The sequence below is a fragment of the Balaenoptera borealis genome (genome assembly GCF_965194805.1).
Source record: "Balaenoptera borealis genome assembly, chromosome: 19".
Classification (NCBI taxonomy): Eukaryota; Metazoa; Chordata; class Mammalia; order Artiodactyla; family Balaenopteridae; genus Balaenoptera; species Balaenoptera borealis.
In genome coordinates, this window is record NC_138878.1 from 63,491,333 (window position 1) to 63,509,472 (window position 18,140).

Below are 18,140 nucleotides of genomic sequence, written 5' to 3' on the forward strand. Positions count from 1 at the left end.
CAGGAGACTTAAGTAAATGTTTGTTGAATGAATCAAAGAATGGGTTTCTGGGGAATGAGTTAACAAAGACAGACGTCGGAAGAGTCATGGTTTTATTGCCTGGTTTCAGGGAAAGGGCTCAAATGCGCCCAATCTCCTTCAGCTTGGCCACCAGGTCCTCTGTGGTCTCCACCTTGACACCGGCCGTGCGCTGGGGTGGGTCTTCCACGCTAATCACGGAGAGCTTGGAGGTCAGGTCCACGCCCAGGTCCCCAGCCTTGATCACCTCGATCTTCTTCTTCTTGGCTTTCTGCACATGGGAGGCCCACGGTTCACAGGGCTGCCCGAGCCCCTGCCCACACTCCTGCAGCCCCCTTCCATGGGTGCCACGTCCGCAGAACCATTCCCACTGGCTGAACCCTTCTGGACCTGCCCACTGGCCAGGGCACACGTGACCTCTTACAGGGCCACACCTGGTGTGGACAATTCCTGCTACATCCCTGCTGGCTGGTATACCCTGGGGAGCCCTCCTATCGTGGGAGCCCACCTTTAGTCAACCGCCGTGGGAAGTCCTTCACTGGCTGGAACGGACTGGCAAAGTCATCCTTCTGGCAATAATAACTCAATAGACTTTTGGCCAAGATGACCAATTGTACTCTCCCTGTTGGCTGAGATGATGACTCATTGAACCCTCCCTATTAGATGAGATGACCTACTGAACCCTCCCTATTGCCTAGGATGACATGCTGAAACCTTCCTACTGGCTGAGATGACTCACTTGAACTCACCTATTGGCTGAGATGACTCAATGAACCCTCCTTGTTGGATGAAATGACATACTGAACGCCCCCTATCAGATGAGATGACACACCGAACTCTCCATTTCGGCTGAGATGACAACTCACCCTATTGGCTGAGATGACACATTAAACGCTATTGGCTGAGATGACACACTAAACCCTCCGTATTGCCTGAGATGATACGTTGAACTCTTCCTATTGGCTGAGATGACCCAATGAACCCATTCTAGAGCCATGGTGAACAGTGAACTCTTCCTGTTAGCCAAGAGACCCCATGAACTCTTCCTAGTTAGCCATGATGGCCTAAATGATTCCTTCCTGTTGGTAATGATTACCGGGGGAACCTTCCCTGACAAACCAAGATGACTTAATGAATCCTCCTTATTTGGCTAAGATTATACAATGAACTTTTCCCATTGGTTGGAATGACAGGGGAACACTTCCTAGAGTCCAGTGAAGCCTTTCTATTGGCTGAGGTAACCAGCAAACCCTCCCTGTTCGCCAAAACAGCCACACCCCCCAACCCCGAACTCTCACTACTGGCAGAAATGATTCAGTGAACCCGCTCCGTTAGTCAAACTGACCGGGTGACCCCTTCCTTTGGAGGAGACGTCCCTTGGGTCCTCTCTCCTCCGACCTGACCACCAGGGAGGCACTGGGCCTGCAGCACTCACCTGTCCCCAGGCCCCCAGTGGCCCATCTGCCAAGCACTCACCATGATGTTGGGCAACGTGGCGTAGCGGGGCTCGTTGAGCCGCAGGTCAGCGGTCACCACGGCAGGCAGCTTCAGGCGCAGGGTCTCCAGGCCCCCATCGATCTCCCGCTCCACTTTCATCTTGTCCCCTTCCATTGTCACCTGGGAGGCGAATGTGCCCTGGGGAGGGACAGCGTTGCGGGAGCACAGGTGAGGTTAACCCAGGGCAGGCACAGAGCAGGCCACTGCTGAGTGCACGCCACACGGATGAGCCAGTGAATGAGAACAGAAGTGGGAGAGTCCCGCAAGGTGACCTACAGACATCAAGCTCAAAAACAGGAGGAAGCCACAAGAAGGGAACTCCAAAATCCAGGGGAGGGTGTCTTTCCTGGGACCCAGGGTGTAGGTCCTAATGTCCTGAACCTGCCCGTTGGATCTCCCTTCCTTAATGATAATGAACATGTATTGAGTTTTGGGCACTGTTCCAAGCAACTGTATTAAGTCATCAGATCCTCGTAGGAACTCTATGAGGTAAGTGCTATTATTCCCATTTTACAGATGAGGAAAACTGAGGCAGAGAGAGGCTCAAAAATGTGTCCAGCCTGGTTCCAGGCTCCATGTCATGGTCTCATTTACACACCTTTCTGTCCCCAGGAGCTCCCTTTGAGGTCCCTCTGCTGAGCCAACAACAGAGCCTCCTGTGTACCTTGATCCTCGAAACATCCTCTGGGGCCCCCTCGGCACCCACCCTCTGGCCCAAGGCTCCTCTGCCCTTCGGTCCTGAACCACCATTTCCTGACGTGACCTACACCCTCTCTGTCTAACCAACCTGCTCTCTCTGTTCACTTATTCACTGGACAAATCTTTCAGGTCTTAGTTGGAATGTCCCATGAGCCCGGCTCTGGGGATGCACCATGAACACAACCGACAAGGACCCAGCTTTTGGGGGCATTTATCCTGCAGTGAAGACCACCGGTAACCAAGTAAATACACAGTGGCCACTGGCCACATGTGGCTTCTGAGCACGCGAAATGTGGTTAGTTCCATCGAGGGAGGGACGGAATTTTTCATTTTATTTCATTAATTTACATTTTAAAACCAATAAGCAAGATCCATTATCATGATTGTGGTGATGGTTTCATAGGTGTTACACGTGTCAAAGCTTACCTAACTGTACACTTTACATGTGTGCAGTTTATTGTACAGGTCAGTTTTATCTCAATAAAGCTGATTTAAAAAAGGATACTTGATGCAGTTATTGGAAAACGTTTAAGTCTGTTTAGAACAAGTTGGACGCGTCAATCTACTTTTTCAACAATGAGTATTAGGAATCTAAGTATTTCTTATGGAAACTGAGCATGTGAATTGAGATGTGCTGTAAATATAAAATACACACTGGTTTTCGATGACCTCGTACCAAAAGCCAAAAGAATGTAAAATAACTCAATATTTTTTTTTCTTTTTTTCTTTTTCGGCCACGCCGCGCGGCTCGTGGGATCTTAGTTCCCCAACCAGGATTGAACCCAGGCCCTCGGTAGTGAAAGTAGAGTCTTAACCACTGGACCGCCAGGGAATTCCCAGCTCAATATTTTTTCTATTGATGACATGTTGAAATAATATTATCGATATATTGTGTGAAATAATATAGGATTAAAATGAATTTGGCCTTTTTTACTTTTTTAATGTAGCTGTGAAAAGCTTTAAATGACTCATGTCGCTTGCATTTCTATTGGACTGGAATGGGAAACGTGGGGTTGGGGAGGGGGCGTGAGTACTTTCATAGACAGTGGGCAAGGCAGGCCTCTCCGAAGAGGCGATGTCTGAGGAGAGACCTGGTGGGGAGTGAAAAGCCCTGAGGAGATCTGAGAGAACCCTGCTCCAGGCTGAGGAAACAGTCAGTGCAAAGGCCCTGAGGCAGGGCTGAGTGGTGTGGCTGAGGAGCAACAGGTTGGGGAAGCGGCATGTGAAGGCCCAAATGTGGCCTGGGGTCCTGGCTGTGCGCCCCTCCTTCCTGCCCACTGGAGTGGCCGTCCTGCTTTACACCTGCCTCCCTCCAGAAGGGCAAGGACAGGGGTGGCTGTGTTCTGAGCCCCCAGGCCTGGCCTTCAGCAGATGCTCCCAACTCCGGCCTCACCTGTGGCCAGTCCAGAAATCCGGCTGTCATCTGCCCTGTCTGGTTACAATCATCATCGATGGCCTGGGTGGGGAAAGAGAGAAGACTGTACAATGACGGAGCTTCTCACGTACCATTTGGGCCTTTCTCTAGAATGCAGGCTGGCAAATGTTTTCCCTAATGGGCCAGGTAGTAAATATCATAAGGTCTCTGTCACAATCACTCAACTCTGCTGCTACCAGTGCACGAGCAGCCATAGTCAATTGCACGAGCAGCCATAGACAATAAGTATCTATGTAAACAAACGCAGTAGCATTTCAATAAAACTTTATTTATAAAATCAGTGGTGGCCATGGACCACAGTTTGCTGACTCCTGGTCTAGAATGATCCCATCCCCTCACTTGGGCCCCGAGATAGGCAGTCACTTGTCCAGGAGCACATGAGGGCACCTGGCATGCCAGATGCCAAATCTTTGCCCCCTGTCTAAATATTCCAGAGGCCTCCCTCTAGCCAAACCCTGTGCCAGTCACACTAGGGAACTAGATGAAATGGCATCTGGGCCAATGAGAACGTTTTATCCCTGACCCCAGTGATTGGTTCAGGGATGGGCACATGACTCCAGCTGGACCAATGAAGTGCCAGCTCTAGAAGCTTTGCTGGAGCCCTTGGGAAAGAGATTCTTATCTTTCTCTTGGGTTTGTTAGGCTGGTGGGATGTGAGCCTGGAGAGACACAGAGTGAAGCCAAGACAGAGGAGAGGAGTGTAGAGCACGTGGGACTGGATCAAGCTGTGCCTGAAGCTTGTTACATAACCTAATGAGTTTGCTTTTTGGCTTCAGCCAGTTGGAGTCACGATTCTGTCACCTACCTGCTTGCCCAGCAGCACCAGGTCCACCTTCTCCTTCTCTGCCAGCTTGGCCAGGACCCGGGCCACCTGCAGGGGACCCAGGCGATCCGCCTCCGCAGCCGGCACCTCCACGTGGATGCCTCGGTCTGCACCCATGGCCAGAGCGGTGCGGATGGTCTCCTGCGGAGCAGAGAAGGGGCTTGACTTGGCTTCTAGCCCTAGGGGGACCCAGGAGCCCGATCTCCAGCCCCTCCGCCCTCAGACCCAGGAGTCCCGGCCCCCGGCCCCTCCCCCCTCAGACCCAGGAGTCCCCGCCCCCAGCCCCTCCTCCCTCAGACCCAGGGTCCAGGCCCCAGTCCCTCCTCCCTCAGACCCGGGACTTGGGGTCCCAGCCCCTCCCCAGGCCCCCGAGCACCTGGCACTGGGTAGGCCCGCAGCTGACGGCAATGACTTCCTTCACCAGCTTCTTCTCCTTGAGCCGTACGGCCTCCTCCACGGCGATCTCGCAGAAGGGGTTCATGGAGTGCTTCACGCCATCCGTGACCACACCCGTCCCGTCGGACTTCACCCGGATCTGCTCAGCCGGGAGGGGAGGTGGCAGGGTCAGGGGGAAGCGGGCGAGAAGGCGGGGGTCGGGGGTGGGTGGTGGCCGGGACACCAAGCCTCGCGCAGGCTGGACGGGGACCACAGGGATCTGGAAAGGGGCAGGGCCTTGTCCAGGGTCCCACAGCTCCAGGGACAGAGAGGGTGAGAATTCACAGACGGGTGGAGGTCACCTCCTCACTCAGACATTCGCTGAGCACCAGGGACGTCTGCCATGCTCGTCCTACTCTGTGGCTGTTCCTGGGGCCTGAAAGAGTGTTTCTCAAATTTTTCTTGACCATAACCCACTGCGAGAGGTACATGTTACAATATCCCCAAGGGTATTATAAATGCACAACATACATTTATACATAAACATAAATACCAAGGCAATGCAAGGTTCGGTGATCGATTCTAACCCTTCCATTATACACCATACCCTGACATTTTCTGTTCTTTTTTTTTAAATGCCAGCCTGCCACATGGTTTTCCTGACCGACACATGGTTAAGATCTAGTCTGAAAAACACTAGCATTGAAAGCCTCTCTCTGCCAAACAGGCTAAGGTCAAGGGCAAGCAAACCTTGTCTATTCCTTTCCTCACATGGTGAGTCTTCACTGAACACTGGCCCTGCGCTGGATTCCTAGGCACCACCGTGTGCAAGGCAGACAGGTCTGCTGGCCCGGGAGCTCCTGGTCTGGCACAGGGGGGCACGGCAGGAACAACTAACTACTGCTTCTGTTAGTTTCCCGAGGCTGCTGTGACAAATGACCACAAACTTGGTGGCTTACCGTCTCACAGTTCTGGAGGCCAGAAGGCCAAAACAGGTTTCGCTGTGAAATCAAGATGTCGGCAGGGCTGCGGTCCCTCGGGAGGCTCAAGGGGAGAATCTATTCCTTGGCTTCTTCAACTTGGAGGGGCTGCCAGCATTCCTTGGCTTGGGGTGGCATCACTTCACCCTCAACTCTGTGCTCCGTCTTCGTGCGGCCTTCTCCGAGTGTGTGTCAAAACTCGACTCCTCTCTTATAAGGACTCTTGAGATGGCATTTAGGGCCCACCTGGGGAATCCAGGAGAACCTCCCCATCTCCAGATCCTTAACTCAGTCGGGACTTCCCTGGTGGTCCAGTAGTTAGGACTCCGCACTTCCACTGCCAGGGCCCTGGGTTTGGTCGCTGGTTGGGGAACTAAGATCCCGCAACCCGCCCCGTGCAGCCAAAAAAAAAAATCCTTAACTCCATCACATCTGCAAAGACCCTATCTCCAAAGAAGGTTAACAGTCACAGGTTCCATGGATGAGGAACTTCATGGCCCAGGGGGGCCCACTGTTCCTCCCACTACAATCCTCTTGGTAGCAAACAGGGACGACAGTATTGGCCACTGCAGGAGCATCTCGCAGGAGCCCTGTTCTAAGCAATCACACGCACCCTAACTCATCAGTCCAGGCAACAGCCCCGTGAAACAGGAGCTGTCGCTGTCCCTGTGGGCAGACGAGGAAACTGATGCTCCGAATGGAAGCACGTGTCCCAAAGTCACACGGCCAGTCAGCAGTGCTCTGCGCCCCAAGCACTCAAGTCCCCTGCTGTACCACCTGACAATTCCTGAAGGGGAGTCCAGGAGCTGTGAGACGGCACGATCGGGGCCCGACCCAGTCTGATGTTGGAGGCTATCAGGGAAGGCTTCCCTGAGGCAGTGGCACTTGAGCTGAACCTGAAACAGGAACTGGCATCGAGCAGGTGAAGTGTGAGGGACAGTGCTGGGGGTGGGGGAGGAGCACGTGCAAAAGCCCTGAGGTTTGCGGAGTCCCAGGAGGCTGGTGCGGCCAGGGGAACACAGCGTGCTGTCAGAGAAGCTGGCAGGGGCTGAATCGGGATGACAGGCACAATAACAGATCCTCAGGATGTCCACATCCTAATCCCTGGAACCTGTGACTGTCACCTACATGGCAAAAGGGACTTGGCAAAAGTGATTAAGTTTAGGATTTTGAGAGAGGGAGATTATCCTGGATTATCCAGGTGGACCCAAAGTAATCACAAGGGTCCTTATAAGTGAAAGAGGGAGGGGAGAGAGCGTCAGGGTCCAAGAGAGAAAACGCTAGACTGTTGATCGAAGACATAAGAAGGGGCCACAAGCCAAGGGACGCAGGTGGCCTCCAGAAGCTGGAAAAGGCCAGGAAACGGATTCTCTTCTTGAGCCTCCGGAAGTCATGCAGCCCTGCTGACACCTTGATCTTAGCCCAGTAGACTCATTTCAGACTTCTGACATCCAGAACTGTAAGAGAATAAATCTGTGTTGCTGTGAGCCACTAAGTTTATGGTAACTAGTTGCAGCAGCAATAGGAAACGAATTCAACTGCACAGGGCCCAGCAGGCCAGGCCGGGGAGCTGGGTCTTGGTCCAAAGAACAACAAGGGAAGGTAAAGAGGTGAGTGGATCCAACTTAAGTTTGTACAAGGTCGTTCTGGATTCTTGGTGTAGAAAACTGGAAAGATGGCAAGAGCGGAAGTGGGGAGACAGCTGGGCAGCTGTTGGTCACCGAAATAAGAGAGGACAGTGGTTCGGGCAGCCGTGGCAGTGGCTCGGATGACCCATCCACACGTGGAAGGGGATGGATTGGAGAGGTCTGTGGGGGTGAAACTGACAGGGTGCTGGGGGAGGACAGGGAAGAGTCTAGCAGGACTCCCGGGTTTCTGGTGGGTACATTAGTACAGCGGGCGAGGATGCTGAATTTGGCTGTAGCCTGAGAGAGAGACTTCCAGAGAAGCCTGGCTTGGGAGCCTGCATAATCTGGCTCGGGACCTGACCTCTTTCTTCTCCTTGGCCGGAGCAGATGTGGGTTGACAGCAGGGACTCTCTCTCTGGGACTATTTCCCTGTACCTGTTTCTCTGGGGCTGAAGGATGCGGTGATTCCTCCCATCCACCGGACAGAACTGAGATGGGAATGTGGGATTCAGGCAGGGGTCCCCCAGTCTGGCTGTACCTCAGGGACCGGTAACATTAAAAGGAGGAGGAGAAAGAGGAAAAGGACAACTCGCACTTTCTATCACTGTCACTTCATTTTGAAAAAGTCACCTTAGCACCAACAGTAAGGCTCAAACCCCAGAACTTAATAAATGCACTTTACAGAAAAAGCCATGGAGCAAACACCATGTGCTGAGTCCATGTTTTTTTTTTTCACTGGAACCTGGGCTGGGCATGTCACCCAGGATTTCCCCAGAATTTCCCAGACACGCCCCTGGCTCCATCCCTCACCTCCTTCCCTGGTCATCTTCCTCAAACTGCATCCCTCCTAACTCTCCCCGCCCCCTTCCTCTGTTTCTTTCTAGAGCACATCTGCCATATGACATATGCTGTACTGATTAGCTGTCTTCTCCCCAGCAGATCGTCAACTCCACGAGGACAGGGATTTACGGGCATTTTGGTCATGCCCGTATCCCCAAGGCCTAGAACGGTGCCTGGCACGTGGTGGACGCACTGGAAATATCTGTCGGATGAATGAATGAGAATTTGCTCACAAGGGTCATGCATTAAAACCTGCACCTGTCCGTTCATCAAACACTTACTAAACAGCATGGAAACTAACAGGCCAAAGCCCTGTCTTTCATGAAAAAAATAAAATCCAAGATAGGAGTTTCCCCTTTATAAATAGGAAAGCAGTCCATCAGTATAAGGCCTCACCGGGAAGCCAGGGGGCCCCAGAGAGGGCCTCAAGCCTGCTCCGGCCCTGGCAGGACTCTCAGCCCCAGACTCCTGACCCCCAAGGAGGAAGGGGTGCGAGCTCTCCAGCACCAGGGACCCGTGCCAGCTCACCTTCTCCATGGACGACCTTTGAAGCCTGAGTTGATTTCAAGCTTCAAAAACACTGTTTAGTTAAATTACGTAAGTCGGGAAACCACGGTTGGCCTGAAAAATCAGTGACGGTCTTTTTTTTTTTTTTTTTTTAAATAATGATGTTTTATAAATTGAGGGAGATGATTCAGTGAAGCTTCCAGGCTTTCTCTCTAAGGTGTAACCAATTAACTCTCAACAGAAACAGCCAGAGGGGACTTCCCTGGTGGTCCAGTGGTTAAGACTCCGCGCTTCTAGTGCTGGGGGATGGAGGAGCATGGGTTCAACCCCTGGCTGGCCGCATGCCACACAGCGCTGCCAAAAGAAAGAAAGAAAGAAAGAGCCAGAAACAGGCAGGCAGGCAAGCCTCCAAGGGCTTTATAGGCGTTAACTCATTTAACCGTCCGGACAGCCCAGGAGGTTGGTTACTGCCAGCACCACCCTCATTTGCTAGATGGGTCAACTGAGGCACAAAGAGGCCAAGCAGGTGACCATGGAAGGCCTCACAGACAAGGTGACTTTTGAGGAAAGTCTGGAAGGCAGTGAGGAAGCAATGCTGGGTCAGACCTTGCACACCACCACCCCCTCCCGAAAGGAGCTGCCAGTCTGGGCGCAGGGGGTGACAACTGGGCAAACAGGATCTCCACCCAGTGTGGGAAGGGCTGAGACACAAGCCCAGGGGGCTGCAGGAGCGCCCAAGGACACATCAGGGTAGCCTGAGGGGATGGGGCGGTGGGGCGGGGGCGGGGGGGGGGCGGCTTCCTGGACGTGGTGATGCCAGAGAATCCCTACACCCTATTACAACCAGTGGGATCAGAGTTAGGCAGGACAAAGGAGGGGTGAGAAGCAGAGGTGGGAGGGGGGAGCTGGAAGGGCACCCAGACAGAAGGCACAGCAGGGGCAGAGGCCCGAGGCAAGCAGCAGCCGGGTCTGTCAGGAAAGTATGAGCAGCTGGGAGGCACAGAGGGGCGATGGAGGGCCAGGGGGCCAGCGCTGGACCGCGAAGGGGCTCGAGCACCCGGCGGAGGGGCGGGGACTTTGTCCTCAGGGTGCTGGGAGTGGCGGGATGAGGAGGAGGGGAGGGGCATGGTCAGCCCTGGGGGCAGGAAGCCCCCCACACGCAGGCTGGGAGGGGACAGACTGGAGGGGAGAGACTGGGGAACCAGGAGGAGACAGCGGTGAGGGTTCAGGTAGAAGAAGATGAAGCCTGAACTGCTGGAGAAGAGGGAGCAGGGCAGAGAGATGGAGAGGGCGGGGTGGGGGGGGGACGGGGCTGAGAAATGACAGGCTCTGGGAGATGAGGGAAGGAGGGCTGGGGTGGTGCCCGGGTTGGTGATTAGGTAGTTAGCAGCGTTTGAATCACTCGTTTCAGACACGTCCAGGGAGATGCCCTGGGGCACTGTGGAAGGGGCAGGCCCTGCCAACACTGCGAAAAAGTACAGGAGCTCATGTCAGAACGAATTCACACTTCCCCATTCGGCACGAACACCAGAGGCACCCATGGGCCAGGTCCTGGGCTGGGCAACGCTGGGACCCAGAGCTGAGTCAAATGTGAGCCTGTCCGGCGGGGGAGACAGACATGACCCCAGACATCTCAGGCCAGGGCCCAGGGCTGGGGCAGAGGGAGGCTATGGGAGCCCAAAGGGACAGTCAGATTGGGAAGGACACCAGAAGAATCGGGTCCCAGGACCCCAAGACGAGCTTGTCCCCCAAACAAGCAACCCCCCTGCCATACGCTGCCAGAGCTGTCATTAGGCCAAGTGGCTGTTGAGTGAGAGCAGGACTTGGCTGCGTTTTGACCTGACTGCGGTTGCCTAGCCGGGTGATCCGGCAGCTAACAGAACCTCCACAGACCTGTGTCCTCACCTGTCCAACAGGATTAATAACATCTAAACAGGGGAATTCCCTGGCGGTCCAGTGGTTAAGACTCTGCGCTTTCACTGCCGTGGCCCGGATTCAATCTCCAGCTGGGGAACTAAGATCCCACAAGGCACGTGGCATGGCCAAAAAAAAAAAATCTAGACGGTATTGAAAGGACTGAATAGGTTCATCTCCATCAAGGACCCAGAACGCTGCCTAGTGCATAATAAGGACCCACTAAATGTTGAGTTGTTAATGACTGCTTAAGTTTTCATGCTAGGGTCAGGCCTCCAGGCCCTGTACTGGGCAATGCTGGGGACACAGAGGTGGACTCCTAGTCTGATGGGCATCGCGGGGTGGGGACATACATGGATGGAAAGTCACTGCCTTCAGTCTGGTTTAGGCCAACTGTTGAGACAAAGTGGCTTGAGGGACTGTGTCTGATTTACCTCTGTCTGGACCAGCTTCTGTCTGGGGACAAGTCAGGCCCTCAGAGACCTTGCCCTCCACCCCTCTCGTGGAGGTTGTAAGCTAGACCACCAACTTGTCAGATTGGTTTTCATGTCTAGCAAACACACTTCTCCCTTCCCAGCCAGAGTCTCCTCACCTGCCCTGGGGCTGTGATAGCTTCTGGGTTCCCACAGGACCTCCATGACAGCACTTTTTCTGTGCTGAACAGCCAATGCAGCCGAGTGGGTGAAAAGCCTGGATTGTGTGCAAAGCACTAGATGGGATGAGGAGTCAGAGGGACCTGGATAGGAATCCCGGCTGTGCCCCTTCCCAGCTGAGTGACCCCTCTGTGCCTCAGTTTCTGCGTGTGTTAAACAGGAACCATGGCTCCTCCAGCAGGTAAGAAATAGAGAAGGTAACTCGCCCTGCAGACAATTCTCAAGAGAGTGAGTACAGAACTGGCGGAAGGGGAACGGGGTCATGACCCAGAAGGGCTGGGTTTGAATGAAGAGGGAAGGGGCGTCAGAACCTCTCAGTTCTTGATCTTTGCCCTCAGGTGTGACTTTGACGTTTGAGGGAAGAGCTGCAGAGATCAGAGGTACCAGAAGACCCTCATACAGTGTGCGCTCTTGACCCCGGAAGTATACGGCCGCGGGGCTCAGGGAGGAGGGAGAGGGGGGCCCGGTCACCTTCACGGCGAAGTCGATGACCCTCTTGACAGCCACAAGCGCGCGCAGCTCCGCCATCTTCCCGCCGCGGCGACCCGCCGGGTCGGTCCTCACCCTCGGCCTCACGGTCCGGACGCCCCGCCCCCTGTCCTTCTCTGCGCCGGCGCCCCGTGTCACCAGCCAGTCAACCACTGCGGTGCCCGCCTCCCCGCCCCGACAAAGGACCAATCAGGAGGCCGGAAGGGAGGGCGGTGCGGCAAGCGGATGCGGGCCAATGGGGAGAGGATCCTGGGGAGAGAGGCGGAACCCGGAGGGGAAGGGAAAAACTGCTTCGTGAAGGGGGCGTGGCCGAGAACTAGGGGAAAGGTCTTGCGGGGGAGGGAAGCGCTGCCAGGGAGGAGTTCCAACGAGTCGTCCTAAGCTTTTCCCAGTGCCCTAGGATTAGCCCTCTCCCCTAGCTCCCCACCTCTTCCTCGCCTCTCCGAGTCGCGGTGCCTATGTGTCCGAGTCCCCCCATTCTCTCCATGCCCGTGTTCCTCATCCCCTCTATGAACGTGCCTCTACGTTCCCCCATATCCGTCCTCCCCCGTCCCTGTCTCCACTTTTCCTCGATGTCTGTGTCCCTACATCCTCTCCACGAGCCCTTGTCCCCTCCTGACCCCACTACCCCCTGTCCCTGTTCCCATCAAAACCCTTGTCCTGTCCGTGTCCGAATCTCCGTTCCCGTGTCCCCCCATGTCTCCACGTTCCCTATAGGTTCGTGTCCTTACTTCCTCCCTGAGCCTCCAGGTACCCCCGTGTCCGCGTCCTCAGGTCCCCCAGAAAGGCACGTGGAGCCGCGGCAATGGAAGCAGTTCCTTTATTCTGCCCCAGGCAGCTGCGGTCATAAGCACACGGGGAATCCACTGATGGCATCCGTGCTCTGCATGATCATGTCCGCCAGCAGAAAGCAGAAGCCTGGCGGGAAGGGAACGGAGGGCGGGTGGAGGAGGGTGGGTCCTAGCGCGGATGGCCGGAAGGGCCCCGGGGACTGGGGTTTGGGGCTCCCAGGGCGTTTCTGTCGGGTCCGCGGGAGCCCAGGAGTGTGTTCGAGAGTCCCTGGGAGGTCACTGTGGTGTTTCCTGGGAGGACAGCTGGGGAGTCTCTGCAGGGAGGGGGGGGTCCTCGGGGCAGTCTCCTCTCCACCCTCTTCCGTTATCCAGGTTACCCGCGAGAACAGAGAAGGGTAAAGCCAGCCACCCCGAAAAATAGGACCAGGAGAAGAAGACGTCGTTTTTCCATGCGTTCTTCACTGTGTAGCCTGTCATGGCGATCAGCAGCAGCAGGCCTGGGCCCCGCCCACCCGCCAGGTGAGGGCGGCCAGGGGGCTGCACCCAGGCCCCACCCTCACCGCGCCCACCGCCTCAGACCACGCCCTTCTTGCCCTCCCTCCCGTCCCCCACCTCCCTGGCCCCGCCCCTGACCCCGCCTCTTTAGCTCCTCCCCCTCGAGGCCTGGTTCCCCCCGCCCCGCCCCGAGCTCCCCCGCCGCCCCGGGTCTCTGGCTCTCGGAATTCCTGGTGCCTCTAGTCGCGCGCGACCCCTGGGCCCCTACCTCCTCCAACTACCAGGCCCACCCTATGCTATCTCACCGCAGAGGAAGAAGATGGCACTCGTGGTCCGGCCCCGCGAGTCGCCCTCCTGGCACAGAATCCGCAGCCCCATCACCAAGCCCACGATGCTGCAGCCCGCCGCCAGCACCATGCACGCCCCGGTCACCGCCAGCATGGCTGGGGACAGCGGGCCGCATCAACCCCGCTGGCGCCGCTCCTGGCCACCACCCCCATCCGCCGGCTCGGAGCTGGGAGCAGAGTCAGGGTTTTGGATGGGGACTTGGAAGTTACATCGTGAGCGGCGGTTAATGTTGCAACAGGGAGGCGGGTCCCCGAGTTGGGGTTCCTGGTGGCCTGGTCACGGAGGGGCAGCCGGATCTTAGGCTGAAGTGGAAGGGCTGGGGGCGGGGGTACCGCAGGATGTGCCGGGCTGTGGTGTCAGGTGAGGGGGCCAGCTGTGGTCAGTGCTGGGGGCTGTCTCTCCAGTAGGGGGGGAGGGTCTGACAGCTGGGTGGCCGGGCCTCACTCTGGCAGGGGATGTTGGAGCAGGTGCCCCCGCTGCACTCCTGCCACAGGCCACTGTGGCCCCCAGAGTAACGGATCCAGTAGTTGGTGGCCGTGGACAGAATGGTGAGGATGTTGGCCAAGAAGCCCAGCAAGGTGCCCCCGCTTTGAAGGCTCCACTTCACCCCCATGCCAGGGAGGCTGCTGCCTAGGACCACACGTGCAGGACTGGCCAACGCTCCTCCCACCCCCAGGTCCCTGAGACCCCTTCCTGCATGTCCCTCCGTATCCCAGATGGCTACCCCTGCACCCCTGCCTGGTGCCCCTACTTCTGGGACCACCCCCCTCAGGCCCCTCTCAGACCCAAAACCACCTGCCCCCTCAGGCATCACTGCTTAGGAACCTCTGCCTTCCAGAGACCTCCATCCCCCAGTGGACGTGACTTTGGCCTGTCCCTTGCCTTCCCCACCACACACCCACCTAAATGACTCACCCACAGCTCCCAGGGCTTCTCAGACAGAGCCCAGAGGGTGGGGGAAGGGAGACTGGGTCTCTGTGAGGCAGCAGGAGTTCCAGAACCCCCTCTTCTAGTGGCCATTTAAAGAGATAACCACCCACCCACCCATACACACACACACACACACACACACACACAGAGGCAGCTCTTCTGGCAAACTGACAGCTCAGAGTCAGATGGCAAGTCTGGGGGACCCTGAGGGCCATGACATGGTAGCCCATGTCCTTCTAGAAACTGCTCTTCCCTTGACCCCATAAGCTCTCCTGGTCCCCAGCTCTCTGTGCCCTCCCAGGCCCCCATGCAGCCTCCTGCCCCTCCTCCTCCCTCCACTTCTCAAGGCCGGTTCTCCTGGAGAACTCCATTCTGCATCTTCTTACCAGGTGAGCTCCAGTGACCTCTGATGCTCTGAGAGCATCCCAAACTCCATCTCCAGCCCAGGTCCTCACCTGCTTCTGACCGTCTCCCAGACCCTGACACTCAGCCACACCCCCACTGAGCTCAGCATCTTCCACCAAACCAGGGAGGACACCATCATCCCATCCAGTTAGTTGGACCACACCCCCGGGCACTATCCTTGCCCTCTTCTTGCCTCTCACCCTACAAAGCCCTTGGATCCCTGAGTCCAGTTCCTCCCACCCCCTGAAACTTTCTGGCTCCTTCCCTCCTTTCCCTCTCATGCCCTGGCCCCAGTGTACCCTTGTCCTGTCTCATGTCCCACCTGCTGGATTGCCAAGCTCTTCTCTCCCCTTCAAGCCTCCCCCATGGGCCCCAGAAGGAGCTTTCTGGAACCCAGACCAGACGCTGTCCCTCCCGTGCTCACACCCTTAGCTCCCCATCACCCTCAAGAGACAGTCAACTGCTGGGCTAGAGGCGCTGCCTCCTACCCGCCTCTCCATCCTCACTTCCCCGGACCCTCACATTCTACAGTGGACCACAAAGCACTATTCTCCATCCTCTGAGAACTCCCAGCCTCTCCACGCCTTCACCTTAGGGTCCCTCTGCCTGCATTACCTTCCCTCGGCCCTGGAGAAGTTCCTAAACACCATCTCCCCAGAAAGCTCACCTCCACACCGCACCCTTCCTCCAGACACAGCCAGTCTTCCTGCCGTACCCGCCCTGGGCTCTGCCTGCCCCCACCGGACTTGGAGCCCCTGGCGGGCAGGGCCTGATCTGACTCACCTCAGCATCCCAGTGGGAGGCCCAGCAGAAAGGATGCACTCAGGAAAAGCCAGCTGAAAGAGTGAATTTGTTCTTTTTCTTTTTTTTTTTTTTTGGCTGCACCCTGCGGCTTGCGGGGTCTTAGTTCTCTGACCAAGGATTGAACCCGTGTCCCCTGCAGTGGACGCACGGATTCTTAACCACTGGACCACCAGGGAAGTCCCAGGAGGGAATTTATTAATGAAATGAGCAAGGCACACTAAGGGTGAAGGCAAGGGTGACAAAATCAAAGAGGGGGCAAGAAGAAAAGAGCTAAAGGGAGAAAGACGAAGGGAAGAAAAGAGATAAAGGATGGAGAGACGAGGGCCCTGGGGCCATGCCCAAGCCCACACTGGTCCCCACTCTGGTGGGAGCATCTCTAGGGCAGGGCAGGTAGCAGGACTGACTCCTCTCTGGGTGCCCAATGTCATCCACTGTGGAGCTGGAGCGTCGTCTCCTTCTGCTGTGGCAGCATTAACCTCGGAATAACCAGATCCCAGCGAATTTTTGTTGAATAAATGAAGACACAAAGGAAAGAGCTTGCAGACGCTGGGAGTCAGGGCAGGGAGGAGAGCCAGCTATTTTCGTGGTTCCTGATGATGCCTTCAGAGAATGGAGTGCCAAAGCCATCCTGTGGTTCACATGGCCTCATAGCCAGGCCGGTGGGCCCCGTAGTGAGCTCCCAGACTCAGGCCACCTGGGTTGGCAGAGAGAAGTTAGACCCTTGCTCCTGCCCTGCTCCCTCAGAGCCCCCAGCTGGGCCCCTATCCACCCCCTGGAACTCCCCAGGGCAGCAGTCACCTGCACAGAGAAAGAGGACAGTTGAAACCCAGCCCAGGTAGAAGGACCAGGAAAAGAAGGACTGGATCTGGGGGTGTCCAGGCTGTTTCCACCGCTCGACAGTGTAGACCACCATGGCCACTATCAGGGAGAGGGCTGGGGACGGAGACAAGAGAGACGGCTCAGCCCCTCTGCAGAAACTCACCAGGTCCCAGCGCCCCAAGCGCAGCCCGGAGTCCTTACCCGCGGCAAAGGCTAGGAAGGTCGAGACGATGGGGCCGCGTCCAGGGGCAGACAGTGAAGGGATGCAGGACATGATCAGAAAGCTCACAGAGATCAGGCCCCAAAGGGCAGCCAGAATGCAGAAGCTCTGTGTCACGTGGATATAGCCTGCTCAGAGACGGGACCGCTGAGTGCCCGTCCCCTCAGGCCCTTCCCCACCCCGAGGGAGACCGCTCCCCCTTACCTTTTACTGAGCCCTGATCCCCCCTTGGCCAGAGGCCCGAGTGAGACAAGGAGCTGGGCCCCTCGGCCACAAACCAGAAATTCGTGCTCAGAGCCACCAAGAGAGACAGCAGGCCCAGGGAGCTCGTGAGCAGGGCCAGGGACCGGCAGGGCTCCATGGGGCGAAGGCTGGGCTTCTGGGTCCTGGGTGAGGAACAGCCTGGTGATGCAGATTCCTGGGTCTCTGAGAGAGGAGGAAGCTACGCCCCCCGGACTCCTGGGAGACTCAAGCAGTTGGGGCAGCTGGGGGACCTGTGGTCTTTCAGATCAGACTAGTTTGGTCTCACCCAGTTCCTGGCAACTGACTCTTGTCACACATCCTCCCTTCTCGGCTTTCATCGGCACCCGCCCCCCCCCTCCACCCCTTGAGGTTCCCCTCACAGTATATGGTGGGGGGGAGGGCCCTGGAGATGTCACATTGTCAGTGGTTTGGGTGGGTGGGACGTGCCTCTCTGTCTCTACAGAAGTTTCTATGCCTCCTGCCCTTGGAGCCCTCCACACCCAGAGGGGGCTTCCTGGAAGAGGTGAGAGAGAGGCTTGGGAGGCCCAGAGGTGGGGTGTGGTGAGTGAGGCCAGGGTGTGAGTTAAATGGGAGGGGGAGGTGTGGCCAGAGGGGACAGTTGGGGGATGCATCATTCTTTCCTGTGGGTTCTGCAAACTTCCGTTCTGGCAGACGGGGGCCCCAATTCTAGGGTCTCCATAAAAGGAGGGGGCAGGAGGCTAGGAAACCTGGGGCTGAAGGAGGAAGCCGCTAGGAGACCTAGACTCCAGGTCCTGAGCGTGGGGACACTCAGACTCCCGGCTCCTTGCTTGGAGCTTATGCCCAGGGCAGGTAAACAGAGATCGCAGTTTTGAGCTTGTGGAGGGAAGACGTGCCCACATCCTCATCTGACACATGAGTTCACACTTAGTGCTGTTTTGAGCAAGGCCTTCAGTCTGGTGCGCTTCATCAACAGGATCTGGGTTTCTGTGGTCAGGGAGCGGGAGTTGGGGGTCAAGGATGTCAGTGCAGGACTTTCTGGCCCTCCCCTCACGGCAGCATCAGGTCCTGGGCCCCACCTCAAATACAAGGTGAAGGTGCCACAGCCCAGGTAGAAGGCCCAGACAAACTTGACCTCTATGAAGCAGGAATGACCTGGAAGAGGACTTCTGTCCCGCAGATGAGCTGAGCTAACGGTCCCAGGACAGCTGGCGAAGGGGTGAACCAGAGTGACCCAGGAGGCTGGGT

At 56.5% G+C, this 18,140-nt stretch overlaps 3 protein-coding genes and 1 long non-coding RNA gene across 6 annotated transcripts; 1 reads left to right on the forward strand and 3 right to left on the reverse strand.

Moving 5' to 3' along the window:
* Positions 1-75: 75 nt before the first annotated feature.
* ETFB (electron transfer flavoprotein subunit beta) lies at positions 76-12,000 on the reverse strand. Of its 2 annotated transcripts, XM_082367101.1 has the most exons (7): positions 11,841-12,000; positions 4,849-5,007; positions 4,455-4,613; positions 3,608-3,670; positions 1,495-1,653; positions 768-885; positions 76-289 (listed from the first exon to the last, which is right to left on the reverse strand). In XM_082367101.1, exons 1-7 carry the CDS (start codon positions 11,895-11,897, stop codon positions 210-212), a joined length of 795 nt encoding a protein of 264 aa, XP_082223227.1. In that variant the 5' UTR covers positions 11,898-12,000; the 3' UTR covers positions 76-209. The 2 variants fall into 2 exon arrangements, with proteins under 2 accessions (XP_082223227.1, XP_082223228.1); XM_082367102.1 differs by lacking the exon at positions 768-885.
* On the forward strand, positions 11,442-11,927 carry LOC309616492. Its single transcript, XR_014237495.1, has 2 exons — positions 11,442-11,550; positions 11,708-11,927. It is a non-coding gene; the product is annotated as an uncharacterized lncRNA (long non-coding RNA).
* Positions 12,001-12,662: 662 nt separating the features above from the next.
* On the reverse strand, positions 12,663-15,659 carry CLDND2 (claudin domain containing 2). The gene is made up of 4 exons (XM_082367112.1): positions 13,937-15,659; positions 13,450-13,587; positions 13,027-13,146; positions 12,663-12,776 (listed from the first exon to the last, which is right to left on the reverse strand). The coding sequence occupies exons 1-4, from the start codon at positions 14,301-14,303 to the stop codon at positions 12,703-12,705; spliced, it is 699 nt and encodes a 232-aa protein (XP_082223238.1). The 5' UTR covers positions 14,304-15,659; the 3' UTR covers positions 12,663-12,702.
* A 136-nt stretch (positions 15,660-15,795) lies between these two features.
* NKG7 (natural killer cell granule protein 7) lies at positions 15,796-17,038 on the reverse strand. 2 transcript variants are annotated; one of them, XM_082367109.1, is made up of 4 exons: positions 16,875-17,038; positions 16,652-16,798; positions 16,430-16,564; positions 15,796-16,325 (listed from the first exon to the last, which is right to left on the reverse strand). In XM_082367109.1, exons 1-4 carry the CDS (start codon positions 17,029-17,031, stop codon positions 16,267-16,269), a joined length of 498 nt encoding a protein of 165 aa, XP_082223235.1. In that variant the 5' UTR covers positions 17,032-17,038; the 3' UTR covers positions 15,796-16,266. The 2 variants fall into 2 exon arrangements, with proteins under 2 accessions (XP_082223235.1, XP_082223234.1); XM_082367108.1 differs by having other exon boundaries at positions 15,796-16,564.
* Positions 17,039-18,140: the final 1,102 nt, after the last annotated feature.